General features: G+C 40.9%; 1 protein-coding gene across 1 annotated transcript in view; it reads right to left on the reverse strand.

Annotated features, from left to right (window-relative positions):
• MCUB (mitochondrial calcium uniporter dominant negative subunit beta) overlaps positions 1-25,007 on the reverse strand; it is a 107,117-nt gene that overhangs the window by 17,800 nt on the left and 64,310 nt on the right. Inside the window, 3 exon segments of the mRNA XM_086702961.1 lie at positions 1,969-2,139; positions 2,620-2,695; positions 13,652-13,733. Of these exon segments, the coding sequence (XP_086559087.1) occupies positions 1,969-2,139; positions 2,620-2,695; positions 13,652-13,733 (329 nt within the window).

The following is a 25,007-nucleotide window of genomic DNA, read 5'->3' on the forward strand; positions in this document are numbered from 1 at the left end:
TGTTCTAGAAGGCAGCGAGTCAGTTTGCACCTGGGTCTGTTCCTCGAATTTGGCTGTTTGGGTTCCTGTTCATCAGCTGGGGTGACATCATTTTCCCAGGAATTGCCAAATAATTCAACCCACACTATGGGCAAAACTGTGACAAGCTTGGAACACTCTTTTCAAGCCCAAATTAAATGCAGGCAAATTCCACCCACACAGCCTCTTTTTTTTTTTTCTAAAGATCAGTAACGCACCAACCATTTTATGTGACTTTGCAAGTGTCATTTAAAAATTTACATTTAAATGACTTCAAACCTGCTCCTTAAAATAGGACTATAAAAAGAAATCACCTGAGTATGGTTTCTCAGTTGAAGTACTACATTATCCTTTATACTAATACAGGAACAGCAAAAGACTGATGCAAAAAAAAAACACTTTGAAGGGGCTAATGATGCAGCCTTGCATTTCTCACCTATTCTTGGGCAAATATCGATTTAAACCCCAATAGAGTGTTTTCACTCAGTCCAAAGAGACATTTTTCTCCAAGATCTCCAGTCTTTTCCTTTGTGTTTTATGTTTCGAAGCTACTTAGTTTTTCAGAAACAAGCAGGGTATACACGTCACTCACTGCTTTCACCTCGCTTGTATCATTCACTCACGGGGTGCTTACGGGGTACATACTACCAGGCGAGTACTGTGCTCAGTGCCCCACTGGGCTCACACCTGCCTGCTCTCAGGAGCTTAGGAAGGCAGGCGCGCTGGCCCTGTAGTGAAGGTCCATGGGTGTTCAGGGCTCCCGTGACGGTTCAGTCTAGTTCAGGGATGAAGTATTAGGTCACAGTGGCCACAGGACTAAAACCTTATTCTCTAATCCTGGTTTCATCAGGAAGAAAGCTCCCCTTCCAGTTAAATCCAAAGTCCTTACAACAGCCGATAAAAAAGCTTTCCCTAACCTGTCCCTCTGATCTTACCTCCACCCAGCTGCCTCCTTTGCAGTCACAGTGAGGCTGGCTCCCACAACGGGGCCTCGGCCAGCCAAACTTCCCCCATCTACACAGCTCCCTCTTCCCTTCCAGGTCTTCCCTCCAGGGTGACTTAGCGGGCACCCTCCCCACCCCCGGAACCCCACCTCCCCTAGAGCATCTCCTCCCCATACCTCCCCCCCAGCCCCACACTCTGAAAGCTCCTTCTGCCACAGCACACAGCCCCCCACTCTGTGAGCATCTCCCCCTCCACCACACTCCCCCACACCCCCCATTCGTGGGCACCTACCACCACACTACGCTCCCCTGCTGGAGAGCACCTCCCTCCCCACCACTGTCCCCCGCACTGCTTTTGCTTGGCAATATTCATTATCTGACATATTGCATATTTTACTTTTTTACCTTTTTCTTTCTCCTCTTAAAATACAACCTCAATAAGAGCAGGAGGTTTTGTGTTTTTTGTCTTGTTTTGTTTTTAATCTCTATTGTTCTTTGCCTCTGGCACCTAGCACATTACCTAGCATATATTAGATGTTCAATCTGTTGAGTAAATAAATTCTTAATTTCTATTTTTCCAACTTCTATATCTATACCTTATTTGGTTCTGAACTTGGAGAGGGAAGAATATTTATTTCCTTTTCAAAACCGCAACAGTAATCATTAACACTTTAATAAGTTTATTCTGAGCATGTAACACTACAGTAAAATAAAAATGAAAATTTGGTCATTTATCTCTATTTGCAGCCTGTGTCATTAAAATTTTCTCAGAAAAAACCTTCGGGCTAAGTTTATGAAATAAGTAACTAAAACGTACACTAAACTTATCCCATTAATTTTTTATTCAACAGAGTTAATTTTTTTTATATCACAGATATACAAAAATGGACACAGTAAAGGTCAACCATTTATTATATAATGAATTAAAGAACCAACTATCTAGAACAGAAACAAAACAATGGTTCAGAAGAAGAAAAAAAGACAAGTTGAAAAAATATATATATACCTGTTGTCAAGATGGCTGCAGTTTTGACACCTTTATCTTCATTTTGTAGGTCCCGAAGGAATGAACCAACTGTTGATAACATTGGTTTGACCACAAATTGACAACGCTCTTTTCTGGATGGCAAAGTAAGGGTTATCAAGGGAAGGCCATGTCTATAATTAATGGTTATTTCTGTTAAGGAAAAAAAAGTAGGAATACAGGAATAGGTAAAATTTAGTTTTTAAAAAACAACTTTAAAATACAAGATTCTATAGGAACGCTTAAATATGAAATTCATAACCCTCTGAATTCCTGTAATAAGGCACTACTATAGGGCCTTCATTATACTACAATTTACATATTCTCTAGCATTCTATAACATTTTATTATAATTATCTGCTTAAAGTCTTGCCAGGTGAAGAGTTAAGTTCTTCAAGGCAGAAACTGTTTCTAATTCATCGATAAATCCTATGATCGATGGGGTGGGAGTTTGCCAAAAGACATCAGAGACATTATGGCAGCAGAGAGGGAGGAACTGAACTAAGGGTGGGGCGGGGAGAACATGGAGGGGCATAAGAAAGTCCTTTTTGTTCAAAACCCATATTTCTCCTTTTATTTGGAAAAATGGAAACACCTTAGCGTAGGAATCAAAAAAGTGATAAGAAAGCTTACCATCAGGGGGCACCACTGTACTATAAAGATGTGATTGACTGTATTTTAGATTTCCACACAGCTTCACACACAAAACCTGTAAGAAAGATTATTTCTTCTTTTAGAAAAAGTGGGAAAGTTGAAATAAGTGTCTTTACCAGAAGATTTTTTTTTTTAACCTTAACGGGACCAGCATGATAAAAACTTCAGCTTCCCAGATAAACCCTTGGAGAAGCTCACTACACCTTTCTGACTGCTTTCTTGTCCCATATGGTAGGCGCTAGCCACACGTGACCATTAAAATTAAAATTATCGCTAAAAATTCAGTTTCTCAGTATCTTTGCACATTTCAAGGGCTCGAGAGCTCCGTGTGCCTAGCGGCTACCATGCCAGCACCGAAACAGAACATTTCCATCACAGAAAGTTCTACCTGATACAACGGCTGGTCCTAAAACATCTAAATGGCCACTTTTCTATGGAACATGTTTTAGCATTGGTGCTTGTGTTTACAATTGTACTGGACCCAAAGGAAGGCCAGATGACATCATGGTGCACTATGTGCACAAAGACACTGTGGTAGTTAGTAGAAAGAAAGGGCACTGAAAAACTGGTTCACAGGCAAAAGAACCTGTTCCAGAAGAATTAGTACCATGGTCACAACACCCAGTTTTGTTTTGTTTTGTTTTTTATTGTATCACCTGGCGAAGAGTTTACTAGCAATAAGTTTTCCAGTAACTATGCAATGAAGAATTCTTTTCCAAATTGGATTTCCAACCCTTCATTTATGCGAGTCGGCACTGTTAAATCAGGTAGTTAAAAATGTGCTCACTGCTATGAAAAATGAAACAATGAGTGACTCAAATGATGTTCCATTATGCTCAAAATCAAAACAAAGTTCTCAGTAAGTGAAACAAAACATTCAAATATATATTTCTAGTATTAGGGGTGTCTGGGTGACTCAGCTGGTTAAGTGTCAGACTTCAGCTCAGGTCATGACCTCAGGTTCATGAGTTTGAGCCCCGTGTCGGGCTCTGCTGACAGTGAGGAGCCTGCTTCAGATTCTGTCTCCCTCTCTCTCTGGCCCTCCCCCCGCTGCATGCTCTCTCGAAAATAAATACTAAAAAAACCCAAATACATATTTCTAGTATTAAACACAACACAGGCTATTAGTTACAAGATATCTGTCATATTAATTTAAGACTTCATTTGAATTTTATTTCTAAAAATAATACAATGAAAAAGAAAAAAAATCTGATTATTTCTTAAAACAGATGTAGCTCTCAATGAGTAAAGACATGCAGAAGTTTTCCAAGTTTGCATACTGGATGTTGTACTACTGTTTTTTTGTTTCCTACTACTTTTAATTAAAGTATAAGAAACTAAGAAAAATATATCCACTTGAAAACACATCACAATTCTCTACCAAAATACTTCTTTAAAAATATTTAATGATATAGAGGCGCCTGGGTGGCTCATTCGGTTAAGCCTCCGACTTCGGCTCGGGTCATGACCTCACAATTCATGTGTTCGAGCCCCACGTCAGGCTCTGTGCTTACAGCTCAGAGCCTGGAGCCTGCTTCGGATTCTGTGTCTCCCTCTCTCTCTGCCCCTCCCCTGCTTGTGCTCTCTCAAAAATGAATAAATGTTAAAAAAAAAAAAGTAATATAAATGCATTTAATGATATGATTCTCTATGTATAAAAGTCTAATAAAAATGTAGGGCATAAAAATTAAAAGCCTTTCCCTTACCTCTGCACCATCCCACAACTTCCCCCAGAGATCATCGCTGTTAGAGGTGATAAAGACTCTCTTCTTGACTAAACTTTAGTCCAGCTCCTCTAAGCCTGATGGAGCCCCATCCTTGGGCATGTCCTCTAAGAACCCAGTTTTAGCAAGAATCCTGTCAGTTTAGCCAGAATCCTCCCCCTCTCGATATCTAATCAAATTCCTCATTCCCCACAATCCTCCAGGTATTGTCATTATCTGATCATTCTAGACAGGCTTCAGCAAGAATCCTGGTAGGTCAGGTTAGCACAGAATTACCCTATCCTGGTAGTAACTTTCCATCCACTGCTCCTACCGCCACCTCACCTTGCTCCTTGGAAATAAATTCCCGTTTTTTTCCTTGTTGTATTCAGACTTGAGCCCATCTCTCCCCCCACTGCAAAACCCCACTGCTGTGGTCTCCCTGAATAAAGTCTACCTTACCATTCTTCCACAAGTGCCATGGATAATTTTCTAACAGTGATTTGGCATGTATCTGTCCAGACTTTTTTCTATAGATGACCACTTTTACATACTAAATTTTATGCTAGGGTCTGTATAAAGCCAGACAGTCTATGAGTCAGGTTCCTAGATGTCAGTGATAATTCCTGATCAGAAAGTACCCATCATCACTTAATGTGCTGATCAAGTTTCTGGTCTACTATGGAGGAAATCATTTTAGAGGCAACCACTTGTCACCTAGGAAATGCTGAAAGGCAGAGCAGCCAGAGAAAAATACCAAGGCTTTCTCAAGCATGTGTATGCCTCTAAGAATCACCTGAATAGGGGAGCCTGGGTGGCTCAGTGGGTTAAGAATCCAACTCTTTATTTCAGCTCAGGTCACGATTTCACGGCTTGTGAGATTGAGCCCTGCGGTCTGGCTCTGTGCTGACAGGGTGGAGCCTGCTTGGGATTCTCCGTCTCCCTCTCTCTGCCCCTCCCCTGCTCGTGTGCTCACTTGCTCTCAAAATAAATAAACATTAAAAATTTTTAAAAAGAGCGGGTGCCTGGGTGGCTCAGTTGGTTAAGCATCCAACTTCGGCTGCTTAACCGTGATCTCGCGGTTCATGAGTTCGAGACCTGCATCGGGCTCTGTGCTGACAGCTCAGAGCCTGGAGCCTGCTTCGGGTTCTGTGTCTCCCTCTCTCTCTGCCCCTCCCCCGCTCGCACTCTGTCTCTCTCTTTCTCAGAAAGAAACGTTTTTAAAATTGTAATAAAAAAGAAAGTGTTGGCGGGAAAAATGAAAGTGAAAAAAGGAAAGAAGGAGTAAAGGAAAAAATAAGGAAGAGAGTTAAAAAAAAATTTTTTTTAAAGAATCACCTGAATATTCCAATACCATCTGTTGTTAAGAAGATAGGGCTTGCTAAAAACACAGATTCCTGGACTTCACCCTGGGATTCCTGATCTAGTAGGTCTGAAGTAAGGGTGTGAAGATTACGCTCTGAGTCTGAATAGCTGAGCTCTAGGGGACCCTCCATGGCTTTCAGGGAACTATGTGAAGTTTCTGCACAAAATCATTTTGAATACCAAGTGTTTAGTGCTGGGTCAAGGGTTACTGCCTTCAAAGGACACTCAGTATCATGACAAAAGAGGACTCGGGCTTCTCTTCAGTATGTATTTTTCCTAAATATAATTCTAATCACTTTGCAACCTGCTGAAAACTCCTTAGACTTCAACAGCCTATGTAAAGTAGAAAGAACAGGGGCCCTGGATGTGCAAAAACTGGGATTCTAAAGTCAATTCAGCCACTTAACAGCTGGGAGATCACAGAAGTCACAGGGCTAACTTCTGCTTTGGTTTTCTCAAGGGTTAGGTGGGAATTCTCTACCTTGTAGAGCTGGTATAAAGATTAAGTGAAACAAAGTATAAGGTACAGTTTATGAGTTCAGCAAGGGCAGCGTGGACCAACCCACCTCCACAGCTTTATCACGTACTATTCTCTTACAGCATGAACTTAGGCCGCAGTGAAACAAGCCAAGAGTCATGGACTTATCATTAAAGTGCCTTCTTTATCCACTTCTGCCTAGCAAATCCTGTCATTCCCTCAAGGTCCAGCTCAAAAGCCATTTCTTCTTTAAATCTTCCTGCAAGGTGATGGTCTCCTGGACAGAACACAGGCTTTGCAGTTAGAACAACTTGGAATCCAAGCTTCAAGATATACCAGTTCCCCTGATCTTTGACAGGCAGAGGGTGCAGGAAGACATGGGTTATGAGAAAGAGGAGACAGCTCTAGTTTGAAGAGGACAAAAGGGAATCATTAATATGGGAGAGGTTTGTTTGAGCCTTCAAGTAAATGGGCGCAGGCGTTAACAGAAAGAAGATATATAATGAGCATGTGTTGGGGTCAATTAACAAGATTAGACTTTTTCTGGAGCTCTGCCATATTTTAGATTAATTATCTTTATTACTGTTAATAAAATCAAGATGCAGTTTCCATTCAAGATGGTGGTATAAATTCACACTTAAGGGACCCCTCTGTTCTATTCAAAACCATCATACGTATCTCCTTGTACCAAAAACAAGACAGAAACACAATGTGACAAGCGAGGCCCAAGTGGATAGTCAGCTAGATTCTGGGTCCTATGGAAGAAAGTGTTTCAACAGAAAAATGTACATTGTCTACAGCACACTTTTTCAAGTTAAGACACTCTGGCCCTCGTACCGGTTTGGAGCCATTCCACAACTATCTTTAAACCACAGGTAATTAACAGATAAGTATATAAATTTTGTCCAATCTGGTAGTGATCCAATTGACTACTCACACACACCCCTAACCAGTTTTATCTCTAACTGCAATTCATTTTAAAATTATTTTTTCCATCTAATTTTGTGCACTTTTCATTCTTCCTTTTGGCTGAATATAACATCTGCCTGGTTCCTTTACTTAATTAGAGTTAAGTAAATTCTTTAATATGTGTTCATTTTTATAACTCTGTGACAGTCATATTTTTACCTTTTTTTCTGAAAATTGTAAGAAGTGCCTGAGAGTTTGACTCTTTTAGGGTAGAAGGAACTAAAAGCAACCCATGGCATGCCTTCCAGTGATATTTATTTACTTATTTATTTTTTTGATAGTGAGAGGGAGCAGGGGAGGGGCAGAGGGGGAGGGAGAGAATATTAAGCAGGCTCCATGCAAAGCATGGAACCCGATGTGGGGTCTCGATCTTATGACCCTGAAATCATGACCTGAGCTGAAATCAAGAGTTGGACACTTAACTGACTGAGCCACCCAGGTGCCCTAAGCCTTCGAATAATCTAATGACTTGATCTGTGGAATCTCCAATAACGCTGCAACATTCCAGGACAGGGATGTTAAGACGGCAATTTAAGAGCCGATTCTGGGCTCTGGCCATAGGATCCCAATTTTAAGCAATGTAAAATTACTAGCCAGAAGGGGTGAGTACAGAATGAAAAATAAACTCCTAGAGTCTATAATCCAAAATTCTAATTTATGAGAAATTAAATGCTAAGAAAGAACCAACAAATTTACTTTGAAGATTAATTCCATTTATGGAAAATAAAAATGAGAGTCATCCAAAACAGACTTTAATGTAAATTATATTTAGGGTCTTCAAAGAGATAAAAGGAAGAATTAGCTTCCAGAAAAATCAACAAAAAAATTATCATACTAAACTAATGGAAATAAAACAAGAAACTATGATCAACTAATTTCTGGAAACAGAAAAATAACTCTACATATGTGTCAGAAAGCCAGATTAATGGACTAGAAAAATATTAGACTGGATAAAACCAATAGAAAACTAATGAGCTAGGCAATATTTCACCAGGCACAGCACAGAAGGATACAGAAAATTTAAAAAGGAATTAATTTTCACACATTACTGGCAAGAATGTAAAATGGCACAACCATTCTGGAAAACTTCTGGCAGTTTTTTGGGTGACCCAACAATTCCACCCGTAGCTGTTTACCCTAGAGAAATGACAACCTGTACAAATGCTATTCCCTTTCCTCCCACTAGAGGGCATGCTCCCTGGGCAGAGACAGGGAGGTGGTCCAGTTTATGGCTGTATGTATCCCCAGCACCTGACACACAATCTAGGGGCTCAATAAATACGTTAAATAAACATATGAATATCTCTAAGGTGCTAAGGGAAAATAACCATCAACCCAGAACACTATCCTCAGGAATATTTAACTTAGGTTTGAAAGAAATGAAGAGCTTTCAGATACACAGAGATGACAGTTTCTCTCCTATACATCTTTATTAAAGAACTTCTTCAGGAAGAATGGAACTAAACCCGGATGGAAGCAGAATGCAAGAGAACACCATTAATGGGCTGAATTGTGTCATGTCTTCCCTCAAACCCACAAATTCATGTTGAAGTCCTAATGTCCAGGACCTAAGAATATAAATGTATTTTAAAGAGGTAATAAAGTCAAAATGAGGACATGAGTGTGGGCCCTAATCCAGTATAACTGGTGTCCTTATAAGAGGAGATTCAGACACAGACATGTGCACACACAGAGGAAAGACCCTGTGAGGACACCATGAGAAAATGGCCATTTACAATCCAAGGAGAGTGGCCTCAGAAGAAACCAAACTTGCCAACACCTTTCCTTCAGACTTCTGGCTTCCAGAACTGTAAGAAAACAAAGCTGTTGTTTAAGTCACCCAATCTGTTATGGAAGCCCTAGGAAATTGATACAAACACCAAAGCTATAAAATATGGTGGTAAATAAACAACTCATTTTAAGAAATTTTAAACCATCTTTTGATGTTAAGATGAGTGGAAAACTAAACAAGGTTGGGTGTGTTACAATGAATGGATTCTTAGAATGTGTGAAGATCCTTGTCCAATTCAGGAGGAGGGCAAAGACCATGAAAACGTAAGACTTTGTTTAAAAAGTTATAATTGGGGCGCCTGGGTGGCGCAGTCGGTTAAGCGTCCGACTTCAGCCAGGTCACGATCTCGCGGTCCGTGAGTGCGAGCCCCGCGTCGGGCTCTGGGCTGATGGCTCGGAGCCTGGAGCCTGTTTCCGATTCTGTGTCTCCCTCTCTCTCTGCCCCTCCCCCGTTCATGCTGTGTCTCTCTCTGTCCCAAAAATAAATAAAAAACGTTGAAAAAAAAATTAAAAAAAAAAAGTTATAATTACATGTGTACATTAAACACTTAAAGGAAACCACTCAATCTAAAGTTTCTAATGTGGTAGGGGAAAAAAACCAACATTTTTCAAGGAAAGTAGAAAAAAAGCAGTAAAAAGCCCTTTAAAACTAGAAAATTTAAAAAAATAAGACAAAAAGAAATGTAAGAAAAGAAAATTGTGGCAACTTGAGAAATAGAAGACAAGCATCTACAATCCCACCACCCCCTGGCTTTTTATTCCAGCCTTTCTACAGATACAGACACTCATGTAATTGTAGTCCACAGAGAGCTGATCATTAATGTTTTATAAGCATTCATCTACCTCAAACATTTTTCATAAACAAAATTTTAAATGCTCTATAACCACTTATCCTATGGGTGTGCCAAAATTTACTATTTACCTACTGTTGGACAGTTCCATTTTATACACTATTTCTATAGATTTTTCCTCATCAGAAAGGAACACATGCTCATTTTAGAAAATCTACACATCACAGATGCACAAAAAGAAAAGTCACCAGAAAACCCATCATCTAGAATTACCACAGTTAACACCAATGTATACCTTCCAATTTATTATCTATGTATCGTATTCAATTTTCCACCATTGCAGCTAAACTGATTCTAAACATCTTTGCACATAAATCTTTGTTTGCATTTTTTTCTTTAGAGTGCAGTATGATTAGATCATGAGGCAGTAATAGTTTTGGAATCCTGATAGTGTATTATTAATTTTCTTTTTGGGAATATTTTCTTTGCTTCATGTTGTTTTACTCAGTACCAAATTAACAGTAGTCTGAACCCCAAACAAGCAAATCTTCCCAAGGTTCAGAATCAAACAATAACAGACACATCACATCGGGTGTCCCGGGAGCAACGAGATTCCTGTTGGAGGCTCACCAGATTTCCTCATTGGGACAGCCCACTGGTATCTCAAGCTCAGTATCTCCTAAACTGAGCTTCCTTGTTCCTCCATAGCACTGCTCCTCTCCTTTATTCCTTGATGAACTCACACCACTACTGACCGGCTATTAGAACTAGAGGACCGAGGGCTATCCTAAACAACAATAGTCCATAAAATCAGCTGGTAGACCAGCAGTTACAGCTGAACTGCCACTAAGGTCTACTGGCTCTAATTCACACGGAGTCGCCAAAGCCATCCTCTCCCCCTGTCTCTGCCTCCACCGCCCTCATTCAGGTCCATGTCATCTCACCCAGGTCGCTGCAGCAGCTTCCTAACTGGCCCTCCCACCAATCCATTCCACATTAAGACCTATTCCAATCTTCTGAAGTCTACATATAAAGTCAAACTATTTCTAGATTTAAGAACCTCTAGGGGGCGCCTGGGTGGCGCAGTCGGTTAAGCGTCCGATTTCAGCCAGGTCACGATCTCGCGGTCCGTGAGTTCGAGCCCCGCGTCGGGCTCTGGGCTGATGGCTCAGAGCCTGGAGCCTGTTTCCGATTCTGTGTCTCCCTCTCTCTCTGCCCCTCCCCCGTTCATGCTCTCTCTCTGTCCCAAAAATAAATAAACGTTGGAAAAAAAATTTTTTTTTAAAAAAAGAACCTCTATTTTTCTATTACAAAGAGAAACTGTTCCCAAGAAAACTTTCCATGAGCTGACTGTTGTCCGGTTCTCCAGTCTCACCTTACCATCACCAGCACCGCCCGCTTCCCAACCCGCGATTCCAGACGTGCGCAAGTACTGCCGTTTCCTGACTACTGCACACTGTGGCGTGCTTCCTTGCCTTTGCCCTTTTTACCATCCCTGCCTGGAAAGCCCTGCCCAGTGTACCTACCTTCCACGGCCAACTCATACTCTAAACTCCCTCATCTTCCTGCCGTAAAAACTACAGAACTCTAGTTTTACTATCACTTCCTTCCCTTCTCTTGCAATCAAGTGACCTTCCTCCCCACAGGCCAAGCCCTCCTCAGATGCTCTCCATCTTCTACATCGCAGACTTTCTCAAAATCTTAACTCCCTCTACCACTCTCACACTACAGATGTAGTAGGTAAATATGCTCTGCTCTCTCTCCTCTTTAAAAAGTTCCAGGGGCGCCTGGGTGGCGCAGTCGCTTAAGCGTCCGACTTCAGCCAGGTCACGATCTCGCGGTCCGGGAGTTTGAGCCCCGCGTCGGGCTCTGGGCTGATGGCTCAGAGCCTGGAGCCTGTTTCCGATTCTGTGTCTCCCTCTCTCTGCCCCTCCCCCGTTCATGCTCTGTCTCTCTCTGTCCCCAAAATAAAATAAACGTTGAAAAAAAAAAATTTAAAAAGTTCCAGACCCTCCACTAACCACATAGACCTCCGGTTGCTGCCCCATTCACATCGTCTCTTCAGCCAAACCTTTCCAGCTTGTCTACGCCGCCTCATCCTCAACTCCCATTCACTCTTTAACATACTACCAGCAGGCTTCTATCTCTAGTCCCTCAACTCTCTAGTCAGACCTCTCCCCAGGTTTAGCCTAGGACATCCAAATGCTGGACTAACATTTCCCCTTACATCACCACATACATCTGAAACTAGATTTATCCAGAACAAAACTTGATTTCCCCCTGAAATCTCTTCCTCTGGGTCCACCTTCTCCCTGCAGTAACTGACCCACCATCTTGCTAGCTGCTCAAGTCAAACCCAGGAATCATTCTTGATGCCATGAATTCCATCAACTGAACCCTTCAACCTGCATAGTTTATCCACTTTTTTTTTTTTTTTTTTTTTTTGCTAATGCTCTGGTCCAGGCCAAGCACGATCTATTGTAATAGTTCCCAAACTTGGTTACTTACTTCCCCCCTTTCTCTCCTCCAAGCTGCCCTCCTCAAAGTAGCAAAGGTGATCTTTAAATAGAATGACCCCACTCCACTGCTTAAAATTTTTCAATGGCTGCCCTTTAGGCTTCAACAAAATAAAAGCTTATCATGGCCAATGTGATGCTATATGACTTAGACACTGCATGTCTCATCTCATCCCTCTCTTCCTTGCTTGCCTTACTCTGATCCTACTGGTTATCTCTCAATCCTAGAACACAAGCTTCTCAGATCTCAGGAATGTAGTACATGCTGTTCTCCATCTCGAATATTCTTCTCACCCTCTTTGTATAGCTCAAAGTTTTACAGGCAGTCTCCTAATCTTTCCAGCAACGATATGAGAGATGTACTATTACTTCCCATCCTTTTTTCCACTCAAATGTATTTATCACTCAATTTATCGAGAAAATTAGCTTAGCACTGATATAATAGGAAGTGACTAGACAACAGGAGTTGATACACAAGTTGATAAACAAGAGCCTGTGGGGGCTAATCCAGCATGGCCCTCCCTCCCATTTTCAAAAACAGACTTTATATTTTAGATCAATTTTAGAACAGCAAATTGAGCAGTGTACAGAGTTCTCACCCCACCCGCCAGTTCCCCCAATATCAAAATCCAGTACCGGAGTGGTACATTTGTTACAATCTGTGAGCCTACACTGATACATCATTTTCACCCAAAGTCCACAGTCTACATTAGGGTTCACTCTTGGCTGTATATTCTACAAGTTTTAACACGTACTTAGTGACTTGTGCTCACCACCGCAGCATCTCACCCAATAATTTCACTGCCCTAAAAATCCTATGTGCTCTGCCTCCCTCTCTCCCCTGCAACCTCTGGCAACCACTGATCCTTCTACTGCCTCCACAGTTTCACCTTTTCCAGAACGTGGTTGTACAGTTAGAATCATACAGTAAGTAGCCTTCAGATTGGCTTCTTTCACTTAGTATATGCACTTAAGGTGGTTCTACTTTTCATGGCTTGATAGCTTTTTTAAGTTTTTGATTGAAATGTATTTGATACACAGCATTGTGTACATTACAGGTATATGACATGTTGATTTGATATATTTATATACTGTAATATGATTGCCATATTAATAGCACCGATCACATAATTACCATTTCTTTTTGGGGGTAGGAATAATTAAGATATAGTCTCTCAGCAAGCTTGATGATTTAAAAAAAAATTTTTTTAATGTTTACTCACTTTTGAGAGACATTTCCCATATTTTAAGAATACTTGAACACAAGGAGGTTAGGTAATCTGTCTAAAGTCTGTTAATAAATGAGCAAAACAAGCAGTTAGGAGCCCCCGTTCTTTAAACTGCCTCACTGCATGGGCAGTACCATCATCGTGTGGGAAACAGGATGCGGAACTGCACCTGGCACAGGTTATCCTCTGCTGTGTCCACACCTGGGGGAAGTAGTGAGCTCTGTTTCCAGATGAAGTGCAAGGAAGGGGACCTTGGAAGATACAAACAGTACTTGTTAAAACCAGCTCTATGCTATTGGAACCCATGTAAAATGAAAAAGGCTTCACGGCACAAGTGACCTAACAAGAGAAAAAAATATTAAGTACTTCTATCACAAATATTAAGAAACTGCATTCATACAATGATGCCAAAACCAATTTTTTAACTGTAAATAATGTACTTTTAAGCCAATATACTCTAATATTTCAACATGTCAACATGTTTGGTAACAGACAAGCAAATTTATCTAATATCTTCTATATGGGTTGTAGTCCTTCATTATTTGCTCTCAAAAGTTTTTCCTTGTTGAAATGAAAAAAGGAAAGAAGAGAACTGAGGAAAGGAAGAAAGGAATGAAAATACACACACACACACACGAATATAATTTCAGGGATCCTTCTGAGTTCAGTTCAGACAATGAAGGAAAGACCTGCGTAAATGCCAAGTGCTCCCAAGGGATATAAACGTGGTCTTGCTGAGCTACTCAACTCAATATGTGGAAGTTACTGCTGGTTATTAGCCAAATGCTGTATGTATTACTTCTCTTTCTGTTCTGTTTCAAACATGTATAAACTACTCTTGGACAATCCAAATCAAAAAGAAAAATTTATTTTAACACTAATGATTCATGTGGTACCTGAGACTCAAGCGCTAGTGCCCGTTGTGTGCTACAACATGCAATTTTTGTTAGGCAGATTTAAAATGTAATCTAGAGGGGCGCCTGGGTGGCGCAGTCGGTTAAGCGTCCGACTTCAACCAGGTCACGATCTCACGGTCCGTGAGTTCGAGCCCCGCGTCGGGCTCTGGGCTGATGGCTCGGAGCCTGGAGCCTGTTTCCGATTCTGTGTCTCCCTCTCTCTCTGCCCCTCGCCCGTTCATGCTCTGTCTCTCTCTGTCCCAAAAATAAATGTTGAAAAAAAAAATTAAAAAAAAAAAATGTAATCTAGAGACAAGTCAGAGCGGTTCATAAAAAATGAGATACTATGTATTAGTTTGATTTGAGCGGGGTGGGGGGGGGAGGGGAGTACAAAGAAGCAAAAAGAAATCACGAAAGCTCAAGAGCTCAGTGTGAGGTGCTAACCACGATGTACCACAGGGTCAAACTCTAACAAACCCAAGGACAAGCTTCAAAGCAAAACAATGATCTAACCGAGGAGCGTACTTGCCTGTGCCACACATTCCACAGTAAGAGGTGCATACAACAGGGTTTGAAATATCAAGTTTTATTCACTTCTATTCTTGTATTTTACTTTCCTTGTTCAATATTTCTTCTGCATTCTTATTCTTTTTTTAGTATCAAAAAATACTAGATTTTGCTCAGTATAACTTTCACTACTGTTTTCAATGAGATCGTTTGCATGGGTAGTCGAATGAATCCTCAGTCTATGTTGTTAACGGGCGATTTCTGTCCTTTTCACAATTGAGTTTAATCTGTTTACATTTATTGTTAGCTCAAATAATTATGGGTATCTGCCATCCTTTTTTGTGTTTTCTCTTTATCTTGATTTTCCTTTGCTTCCTTCTTGTATTCTAATAACTAATTTAAAAAAAATACTCCTTTACTTTTCTCTATTGATTTGAAAGTATATGTTTTTTTCCCCTAACCCTTTAATGTTTGCCATTTACATTCTGTGACATTCTTACTTGGTTAATGTGTAAAGTTAACTTCTCTACCCTGATGCTGAACAACAAGGATTCAGATTGTATCAATCATAATTATTATTAAAGTGGCAATTAGTTCTGTTTTATTTTTTAGAAACCCTACATTGTTGTGGGGTGCCCGGTTGGCTCAGTAGGTTGAGCGTCCAACTTTGGCTCAGGTCGTGATCTCACGGTTCATGGGTTTGAGCCCTGTGTTGGGGTCTATGCTGACAGCTCATAGCCTGGGGCCTGCTTCGGATTCTGTGTCTCCCTCTCTGTTCCTCATCCACTTGCACTCTGCCTCTCTCTCAAAAATAAACGTTTAAAAAATAAAAAATAAAAAGCAACCCTACATTGTTATTGTGACTATTGTTTTACATAGTGATTGTTTCTTAGATTCATCTGTATGTTTCCTATTTTGCTCTTCACTTCTTACATCCTGTTTTCTCACATGTTCAATTGTATTCTTCCACAAAAGAACTTTCAGTAACAACCTTTAGTTTCTCAGCCTCTATTTTGTTGAAATGATAGTTTACTGAACATAATGTTCCAGGTTGATTTTTATCTCCCCTCAAAACTTTGAAGATATTCTTTTGCTTTCTGGCTTCAATTAAAACATCTTCTGTAACTTTAAGATTTTCTGTGAGGTTTTCTTTGGTCTTTCTGCATTTGGGTTCTGTAGTTTCACCATTGCGTGTCAGGTACAGATGTAATTTTATTTTTCCTGCTTGGAACTCATGACGTTTCTTCAATCTAGCTATTTCTCCTGAAAAGGGCACTTTTGAAGGGGGAGAAGACTGGCCCAAGGTGGGGAGTCTGACTTCAAGGGCAGCTGGAGGTCAGTCATGCAGAGGGGCGGCCAGCATGGGGGTAAAGAGCCTAAGCATGGCGAGGAGGGTGTCCACATAAGGGGGATAAGTGTGGGGTGTTAGGACCTGAATGGAATGAAGAGGGGCATATGCAAGGAAGGTAGGCTCAGAACAAGGTGTTAGAGCCCAACTCAGGTGAGGAGGGCATTTACGTAAGGGAAACAGTGGTGGCAGAGATGACAGACCGTCACGCTCAGGAAAACTGATCAAATATACCAAGACTTTTTTTAATTTTTTTTAACGTTTTTATTTATTTTTGAGACAGAGAGAGACAGAGCATGAACGGGGGAGGGACAGAGAGAGAGGGAGACACAGAATCAGAAGCAGGCTCCAGGCTCTGAGCCATCAGCCCAGAGCCTGACGCGGGGCTCAAACTCACGGACCGCGAGATCCTGACCTGGCTGAAGTCGGATGCTCAACCGACTGAGCCACCCAGGCGCCCCTAAATATACCAAGATTAATGGAAGGCAGACTTATCCTACCAAAAAAGGAGCTATAATATGTAAAGAAGAAAACTAGAATGAATGCTGTAGCGTTGGGATGAAACTGGAAGTACTGGTAGGAGCTCATGGTTTTTAATATGTAAAACTATAAATAAAACCAACAAAATAGAAAACATTTTAAAAGATTCAAATGTTTAACGTATATATGTTTATATAAGACATTTCGATTTCACGTATTTACACTTTTAAGTCACTTTTTTATGTTTGTTTGAGAGAGAGACAGAAAGGGAGTGGGAGAGAGGAAGAGAGAGAGAGGGAGATACAGAACCCGAAGCAGGCTCCAGGCTCTGAGCTGTCAGCACAGAGCCCAACGCAGGGCTCATTCATGAACCACAAGATCATGACCTGAGCCAAAGTCAGATCCTTAACTGACTGAGGCACCCAAGTGCCCCTACAGTTTGTTTGTTTGTTTTAAATTAAATTTTTAAAAATATTCATTCATTTAAGAGAGAGGTTGATCAGGGGGAGGGCAGAGAGAGAGGGAGACACACAATCTGAAGTAGGCTCCAGGCTCTGAGATGTCAGCACAGAACCCAATGTGGGGCTCGAAGTCTTGAACCATGAGATCATGACCTGAGCCAAAGTTGGATCCTTAACCGACTGAGCCACCCAGGTGCCCCCTGTATTTTATTATTTTATTGTATTTTATTTCATTTTATTTTTTTATTTTATTTTTAACATATGAACACATATGAAACACATATGAAACATATGTGAAACATAGGAAACACACATGAAAAAGTTGTAGCATCTTGGAGGGAATTCTCAATGGTCAAATCTAGAACACATTCGAGCATTCAAATAAATAATGATAGTAACAGATTATAACCCACTGAAGAAAAGAGGAAACTGTTAAGTCCATTCTGATATAATTAAAAATTAAGGTTTGATAAGGAACAAGATACTTACACACAGTTTTAATTTGCCTCCACACAAAAGCATTAATTCCAAAGGGGAAAACAGTAACTTCAAAGAAAAGAGGTCTCTCAGATACCACCACCTTAATTAAGTGATCAAAGTGAACATTATCAGTAATGGGGCCAAACTGAAATCATGCACTGAAGAGAGACCACATGCAACACGTGTGTAATTCCTAACAAAGATACATAAAGTGAATCAAATCACAAGGAACATCAGTCAAATCCAAAGAGACATTCTACAAAATAACTGTAATCTTCAAAAGAGTCAAAGTCACTGCAAGTCAAAGAAAGAATGTTACAGTTCCAGACTAGAGGAGACATGACAAATTCAATTGTGATTCTGAACTTTTTGCAACCAACAACATTAACGGGAAAATTGGCAATATCTGAATGGGATCCACAAACTGGATGGTGGTAATGTATTAGTGTTAATTTTCTGATTTTGATGGTCATTTTGTGGTTAGAAAACGTCTTTGTATTTGAGGGGGAATGGCATCCTGTCAACAATTTGTTTCTGAACTTTCTTCCTACTGCATTTAGATTGTTTCAAAATAAAACAATGCTAAAAACAACAGGCTAAACAAACACTAAAATAACCATTTACAGAGAGAAGTAACCTATTAAGAAGGGGTCGTACATTAAATAAACTTTATTTTTTTACTGCATGCCAGTAAAAAAACTATGGTTACTTAGGGAATTGAAAATTTTTTAAAAAGGAAAAAATAAGAACAAAAAAAATAAGCACAAGATCTCACATACCCTTTCAAGTTCTCATTTAGAAACCTTAAGAATACTGCATTCTCCTGACATGTTAGTGAAGTGGAAAAGAGAAACTATCATATTTATCCTATGACAGCCCTTTTTTAGAAGGACTTTATTAAAAGATCATGCTGAAAATCTTACAGAGACCCACCACACATGCAGAGTTGAACCACATCAAGAGTGATTCACCCAGGGGCACGTGGGTGGCTCAGTTGGTTAAGGGTCAGACTTCGTTGGGCTCAGGTCATGATCTCAGGATTCTTGAGTTCAAGCCCCGTATCAGGCTCTTTGCTGTCAGCATGGAGCCTGCTTTGGATCCTCCAACCCCCCTCTCTCTGCCCCTCCCCAGCTCGTGCTCTGTCTCTCAAAAAAAATAAACTTAAAAAAAAGAAAAAGAAAGAAAAAAAAGACTGACTCACCCAAACTCAGCTCTTCTTTCAATTTATATCTCACCTGTGACCCATTTTGAGACTACCAGCAGTTACTAAACCTGTTAGAGGGCTCATGTCTTCAGGACAGCATCAGTTAATTTGTAAAATAAAACTTACCTATCTAGTCAAATTTGAGTAATATTGTTTTTCTTGGATGTTAAAAAATGGTAACTTATTTTCAGTATTAAAATCTAGCAGAGGATGTATCAATAACCCCATGACTAGCCATTTAAGTAAATATAACACATCCAGGAGGAAAAAAACAACACATCAGGAGACTGAACAAAAAAGTTGGATTTTCTTTTAATTCACTGTTTTTATCCCTTTAAAGTAAGAACAGGAGTCTGTTGTGATCCAACCTTACATTCTAGCACTAAGAAAATGTCAAGTGTCAGGAAGTAGAAAGTACGGTGTAAACAGAAGTCTAGCCCAGCCGAGAATAACAAAGCAGCAGCAGCATTACTTGAAAAAGGAGAGAACTGTTTGACGTGGGGTGAGGAAGAGACATGGATGTTTAATGGGCAACGGTAGGAACTAGCATAATGTGCATAATGAATACAAATCAGAGAGTAACAGTTTAAATTTCTTAGCTGAAAGGCAACAGTGATACACTGATACGGAAAAATAAAAACAGAGTGCTTCTAAATATAAGCCTTTTTAGGAGGACCTTAATTATTCTGCTATAAAAGCACTCTGTGTGACACCAGTCCCAGTATGGGGCTTCCAGCAATAACATGGTGCGACCGTGTGCCCTTCCCACATCCACAAGTGAGAACTCCGTTATTACTGCTCTTTTCAGGGACTGCTCAATTGTACTCCACAGATATCATTAGGTCATGGAATTGACTTTAAAAGGATTTAAGACACATCCTGGAAATTGGATAAGAAAAAGCAACAGATTCGATTCCTAACAACACGGGGCTGCTGGAAACTATCAAATTCCCCTTGAAAGGATGAAGTCTTATCACCATTAAAGACATTCAGACTGATGTGGCCCAAGGTCTGAAAACAACCCCCAAATGCAGTCGTATCCTTTTGCAAATTCAATACACATATGTTCTATTTTCCCAAACTGAAGAGAATAGTTGGCTACATATGGTCTAATGTGTACATGTGTACATACTAGAATACACATACACACATTGATTTAGGTCCATGCATATGTTTATAGTCACAACTTTTATATATTGCAGAAGTACCTGAAGGTATCTGCGTGACATGTTCCGTACTTAAAAACAGATGGGCACCGTATAAATGGAACACATCTGGATTTCTTTAAGCAAGCCCATAATTCCAAGCTATTACACATGCTGTGGTGACAGACGTGGAAACAACTGCTCTTCTGAGTAACATAAGCTATGCAGAAGATCCCTTTTCACTGGAGATCTGGAAGCACAAAAAACTGATAAATGAAACTGCAGGGTATAATGCCTGAAAACATGAAGTCATTCAGTCAACAACTAATTCACCTCCCATGTGCCGAGTGACGGACTCTTTCAAACTTCTGCTTTCACCCTTCCCTGCTTTCTCACCTTTGGCAGTGCAAGGAATCTTTCTGTGTCCTCCTAAGACCAACACGTTTCCCAGAGCTCAGCTTCCAGCCTTTCCCACCACCCTAGAGACCTCCATGTTCTCAATATTTTCTTACTCAGCACTTTCCCATCAGCAGGTAAGCATGCTCAGGTCTCTGCTACCTTCTGATTGCCTTCTCTCAAAATCCACATCCTCACCCTTCTCAGCTAAGTGACTTGAGAGGGTTGGCCACATCTGTTATCTCTACTACCTGTAGCTTTCACTGGTCTGTACCTACTGCACTTTAGCCTCTGCTCCACCAGTTCACTGAAACTACTCTCAGAAGGCCACTGACCTCCTTACCTCCAGATCGAATAACTTTTTAGCCACTGACTTCACAAAAGCAATCACCAGTTTTGATCGCTGTCTTTGAAAGATTCTCTTTCTTGGCTTCCGTGATACCACATTCCCTTAGACCTTGATCACACCTTACCGGTCTCCTTTAGAGACTTTTCTTGTCATCCTTTAAATGTTGGTGTCCAGAGTTCTACCATGAACCAACCTCTCTCATCTCACTCCATGAATTCTCTTTGGGCACTCTCACCTAGTAACACGGCTTCAACTACATTACTCTGCTGATGACTTAAAGTTGTACCTCCAACTCAGAGCTTCTCTTTGTGCATCTAATTTGCAAATACTATGTTGAAACCTGTTAGGAGATCTACACGATTCATTCAATCTCTCATTTCCTAGAAACTGACTCTACTTCTGCTAGAGTGTATCAGTGGTGGGCTTCCCCAAACCATGTCTGCAATATGTGATTCTCCACTCCCCCGCCCAGGTCCCCTCATTGTAACCGACCAGACATCTGCTCCAAGTTGGGCCCATCAGGCTCCCATGCTAGGAATGTGACTGACTAAAGCTGTGTTCAAACTGGAATTCTTGTACACTGCTGGCTAGAGTGTAAACTACCACTCTGACAACTGGCAGCATCTCCACATACACACATACCTAATGACCCAGCAATTCCATGCTTAGGTATAAAGTGAGAGAATTACGTATGTGCCCAGTAGACAAATAAAAGTACATTCATGGAAGCACTCTTGATAAGAAGCAAAACCTGGCAACTATGCAAAACTTCACTGTTGGTGCAACAAATAAATCGAGGTATATTCATCAGATGGAATATTACAACAAGGCAACAACATGGGTCTCAGAAACACGTTAAGCAAAAGGTACAAAAGAGCGTATGCTAAGATTCCATTTCTATAAATTCCAACAACAAGCAAAAGGCATCTATGGCCCTGGAGGCAGGATGGTGGTTACACTTCCAGGTTTAGGCAGAGATTAAAAGAGCACAGGGGGCTTCTAGGGTCTGGTAATATTCTGTTTCTTGCTCATAGGTATGCTCACTTTGTGAAAAGTCATTAAACTTATGGACAACGCACGTCCTATATGAATATTCTTCTTCAAGATTCTCAGCTAAATCTGAACTGGACTCTTGAACTGAGATTTAAATTCTTTGTGAGAATTCCTTACAATAACAGGCTTACTGGGATACGAATAATACAGTGAGACTATGTACGACAGTGAAGAGAACAAAAGAAGTGTAACAGAGTCCCAGAGAAAAAAATAATTAAGAAGGAACACCTTATATGGCAGGTGCCTTTCAAATAAGAACATACTTAAGCCAACTATTTTTTCTTTTTTGCTCCTAATCTAAGCCAATTATTATCAAGAATTACCTCAAAGGAATAGAATCGAGCCTCTGAGGTATAGCCAGATGGTACTAACAAAGCTGTCTTCCTCGCTTTGATGCCTGTGTGTCTGAGATGACAGAGGGCTGAATGCCACATGGGGCAGGACCACTGGCAACTCTACTCCAGGCCAGCAAGCCAACACATTAAGTACTCATAAATAAATCTACTCCTCTGAAGGCATACTTAAGGACTCATGTCAAACAAGTTTCTTTCAAGAATTCCTTATAAAATATTATGTCCTGTTCTAATAAATGCAAAACAAAAGACTTTGAGGGAAAGCCAGAAGATGATTTAAGTTGTATTTTAACAGATACTTCTTCACTTCTATCATTGCCAAGGTTATAAATTTATAATTACAAATTTCATTTTGGACTCCTTCCTAAAATACAATGTATTCCTAGCTCACGTGTGCCCCTGTATCTCCTCTTAACCTCATACCTTTCTGCCTGCATTAGAGTCTCATAAGTCATTAGTTTGGAGTATCAGCCTCAGGGCCTGACGTTCACTGAGTCACCACACCCTGACACCTACCAAGATAGTGCTGACACAGAAACTGGAAATGACAGAAATGACAGAAGACTCAAACAGGATAAAAAATACAAACCAACTAAAAAAAAAAAAATCATCATGACTCATTCACCTCTGAAAACAACTATATGGCAGAACACATCTTATGGCAAAGTGCTCTTTTAGGCCCACTGGCATCTAATAGTTTTTTTTTTAGGGAAAAAAAGAAAATAAAAAGGAAACAGACATTAAGATCTAATTAACACAGAAATGATTTTTTTTTTAAAGGTGGTTCACTGAAGCCATCATATGCAAACAAATGACAACTAACCCAACACATAATGGCAGTGTGAACATGACTCTAGGACCATAGCAGGAACCACACAGTAGGGACAGAAGGCTGTTTTTGCCCTCAAGAATCCAGCCCTCTCTGGCGGTGAAGAAAACATAACCTCAGAAGGAAAAAAGTATGTAATTGTCAATAAGGGGCATGGGGAAGATCACATGTGCTACAACACATGTGCTCAGAGGAGAAAAATAATTCACTGAATACACTGGCCACTGTGCTGAGCCTTGAAGAATGAAGAAGCATAGAGTAAGAAAAGCAGGGGAAGGGATTTGGGTAGAAGGTCAGCAGAGCCAAGAGAGAGGAAGCAGGTATTCACAAGGAGGGCATGAGAACAGGTAACTGATGGGGCTTGTCTGGGAAAAGATAAAGTTTTTAAGAAAATATAATTAAAAAAATTTTTTTATATTTATCTTTGAGAGAGACAGAGCATGAGCAGGGGAGAGGCAGAGAGAGGGAGACACAGAATCCGAAGCAGGCTCCAGGCTCTCAGCTGTCAGCAAAGACCCCGACGCAGGGCTCGAACCCATGAGCCGTGAGATCATGACCTGAGCTGAAGTCGGACACTTAACCGACTGAACCCCCAAGAAAATATAATTTTTAATTTTAATCTGTCAGGTCAAAACAGTATAGTTTTTAAAAAATGTTTATTTTTGAGACAGAGTGTGTGAGCAGGGAAGGAGCAGAGAGAGAGGAAGACAGAGGATCTGAAAGGGGCTCTGCATTGACATCAGAGAGCCCAATGTGGAGGTCGAACTCACAAACCACAAGATCATGACCTGAGTTGAAATTAAGAGTGGGACGCTTAACCAACTGAGCCACCCAGGTGCCCCCTCACAGGATAGTACTTTCTCAATTAATTTTTTTTAATGTTTATTTTTGAGAGAGAGAGAACTTTAATTTTTAAAAAGTGGATTTTTTTTAAAAATGAAGAACAATATACAACGGACACCATATGTGGCCCACAATCTGGCCCTTTACCAAAAAAGTGTGCTGACCTCCACTCTAAACAAATTCCAAAAATGGAAGGAGGTTCTGTGTTTCCATTTTAGTCTATGACTACTAGTGGTCTGTGATAACATTTATCTAGGCTGAGAAAAGGGTGGAGGACTCACGAGAGGCTTCCCTCCCCCACGCGCTGAGATTCGGATCCCCTGGAAGAGGCCGTGGCGGCTGGCAGCTGCTGGGGGCTCAGAATCTTGCAGGAGAGCACCGGCCAGGGCCAGGCTGTAGAAGGGCTGCCGCTTGCTCCGGGTAGAAGCTGGGCTGGAGGCCAGCTCTCCCGGTGGGAGGAATGCAGCCTCAGGACACAGCTGGAGCTACCACAACAACAGCCAGCAGGCGGGCAGAAGGCCTGAGAGTTGTTGCATGTGAGGACCACAGGGCCTGGCACCAAAGGAAGAAAGGAGAACCAGAACCGGGGAGTAAGTTACCCCTGCTGCCCTCACATTGCCTCACTGACCAGTCCTTCTCCCGAGAAAGGCTAACACTGCACCAGGTGGCAAAGAATGTTTCAAGGGGCCAACTCCAGTATCCCAAAGCAAAGGGTAGAATGGGAGCAGAGACATAATGAATTAGTAATTTTCTCCTCTCCCATTTTGTCATGCATTTTTAAAGCGGGCATTGAGTCTCAAGTATATAATGAGACTCAGTATTTATCACTATATCTTGTAAACATGCCACAGGCACTCTATTTCATCCTATTACGGAACGTGTTCTCTGAAGAAAAAAGATATACAGTGAGTTGAAGGAGCCTCACATTCCTATCTCATTATCCAATGCTGGGGAAGAAAAGCCAAGAAAGCAAGTGTGACAGCTAAAAAACAAAGTCCTAAGTCCCAGAGCATAAGAGACTGGATAATGCTCACAAACCAGAAATATGGGGTGCGTGGGTGACTCGGTTGGTTGAGCGTTTGACTCTTGATTTCTGCTCAGGTCATGATCCCAGGGTCATGGGATCAAGTCCCATGTCTGGCTCTGTGCTATGCGTGAAGGCTGCTTAATAAGATTCTCTC

The sequence above is a fragment of the Puma concolor genome, chromosome B1 (assembly GCF_028749965.1).
Source record: "Puma concolor isolate L17-30 chromosome B1, mPumCon1.1.hap2, whole genome shotgun sequence".
NCBI classification, from domain to species: Eukaryota; Metazoa; Chordata; class Mammalia; order Carnivora; family Felidae; genus Puma; species Puma concolor.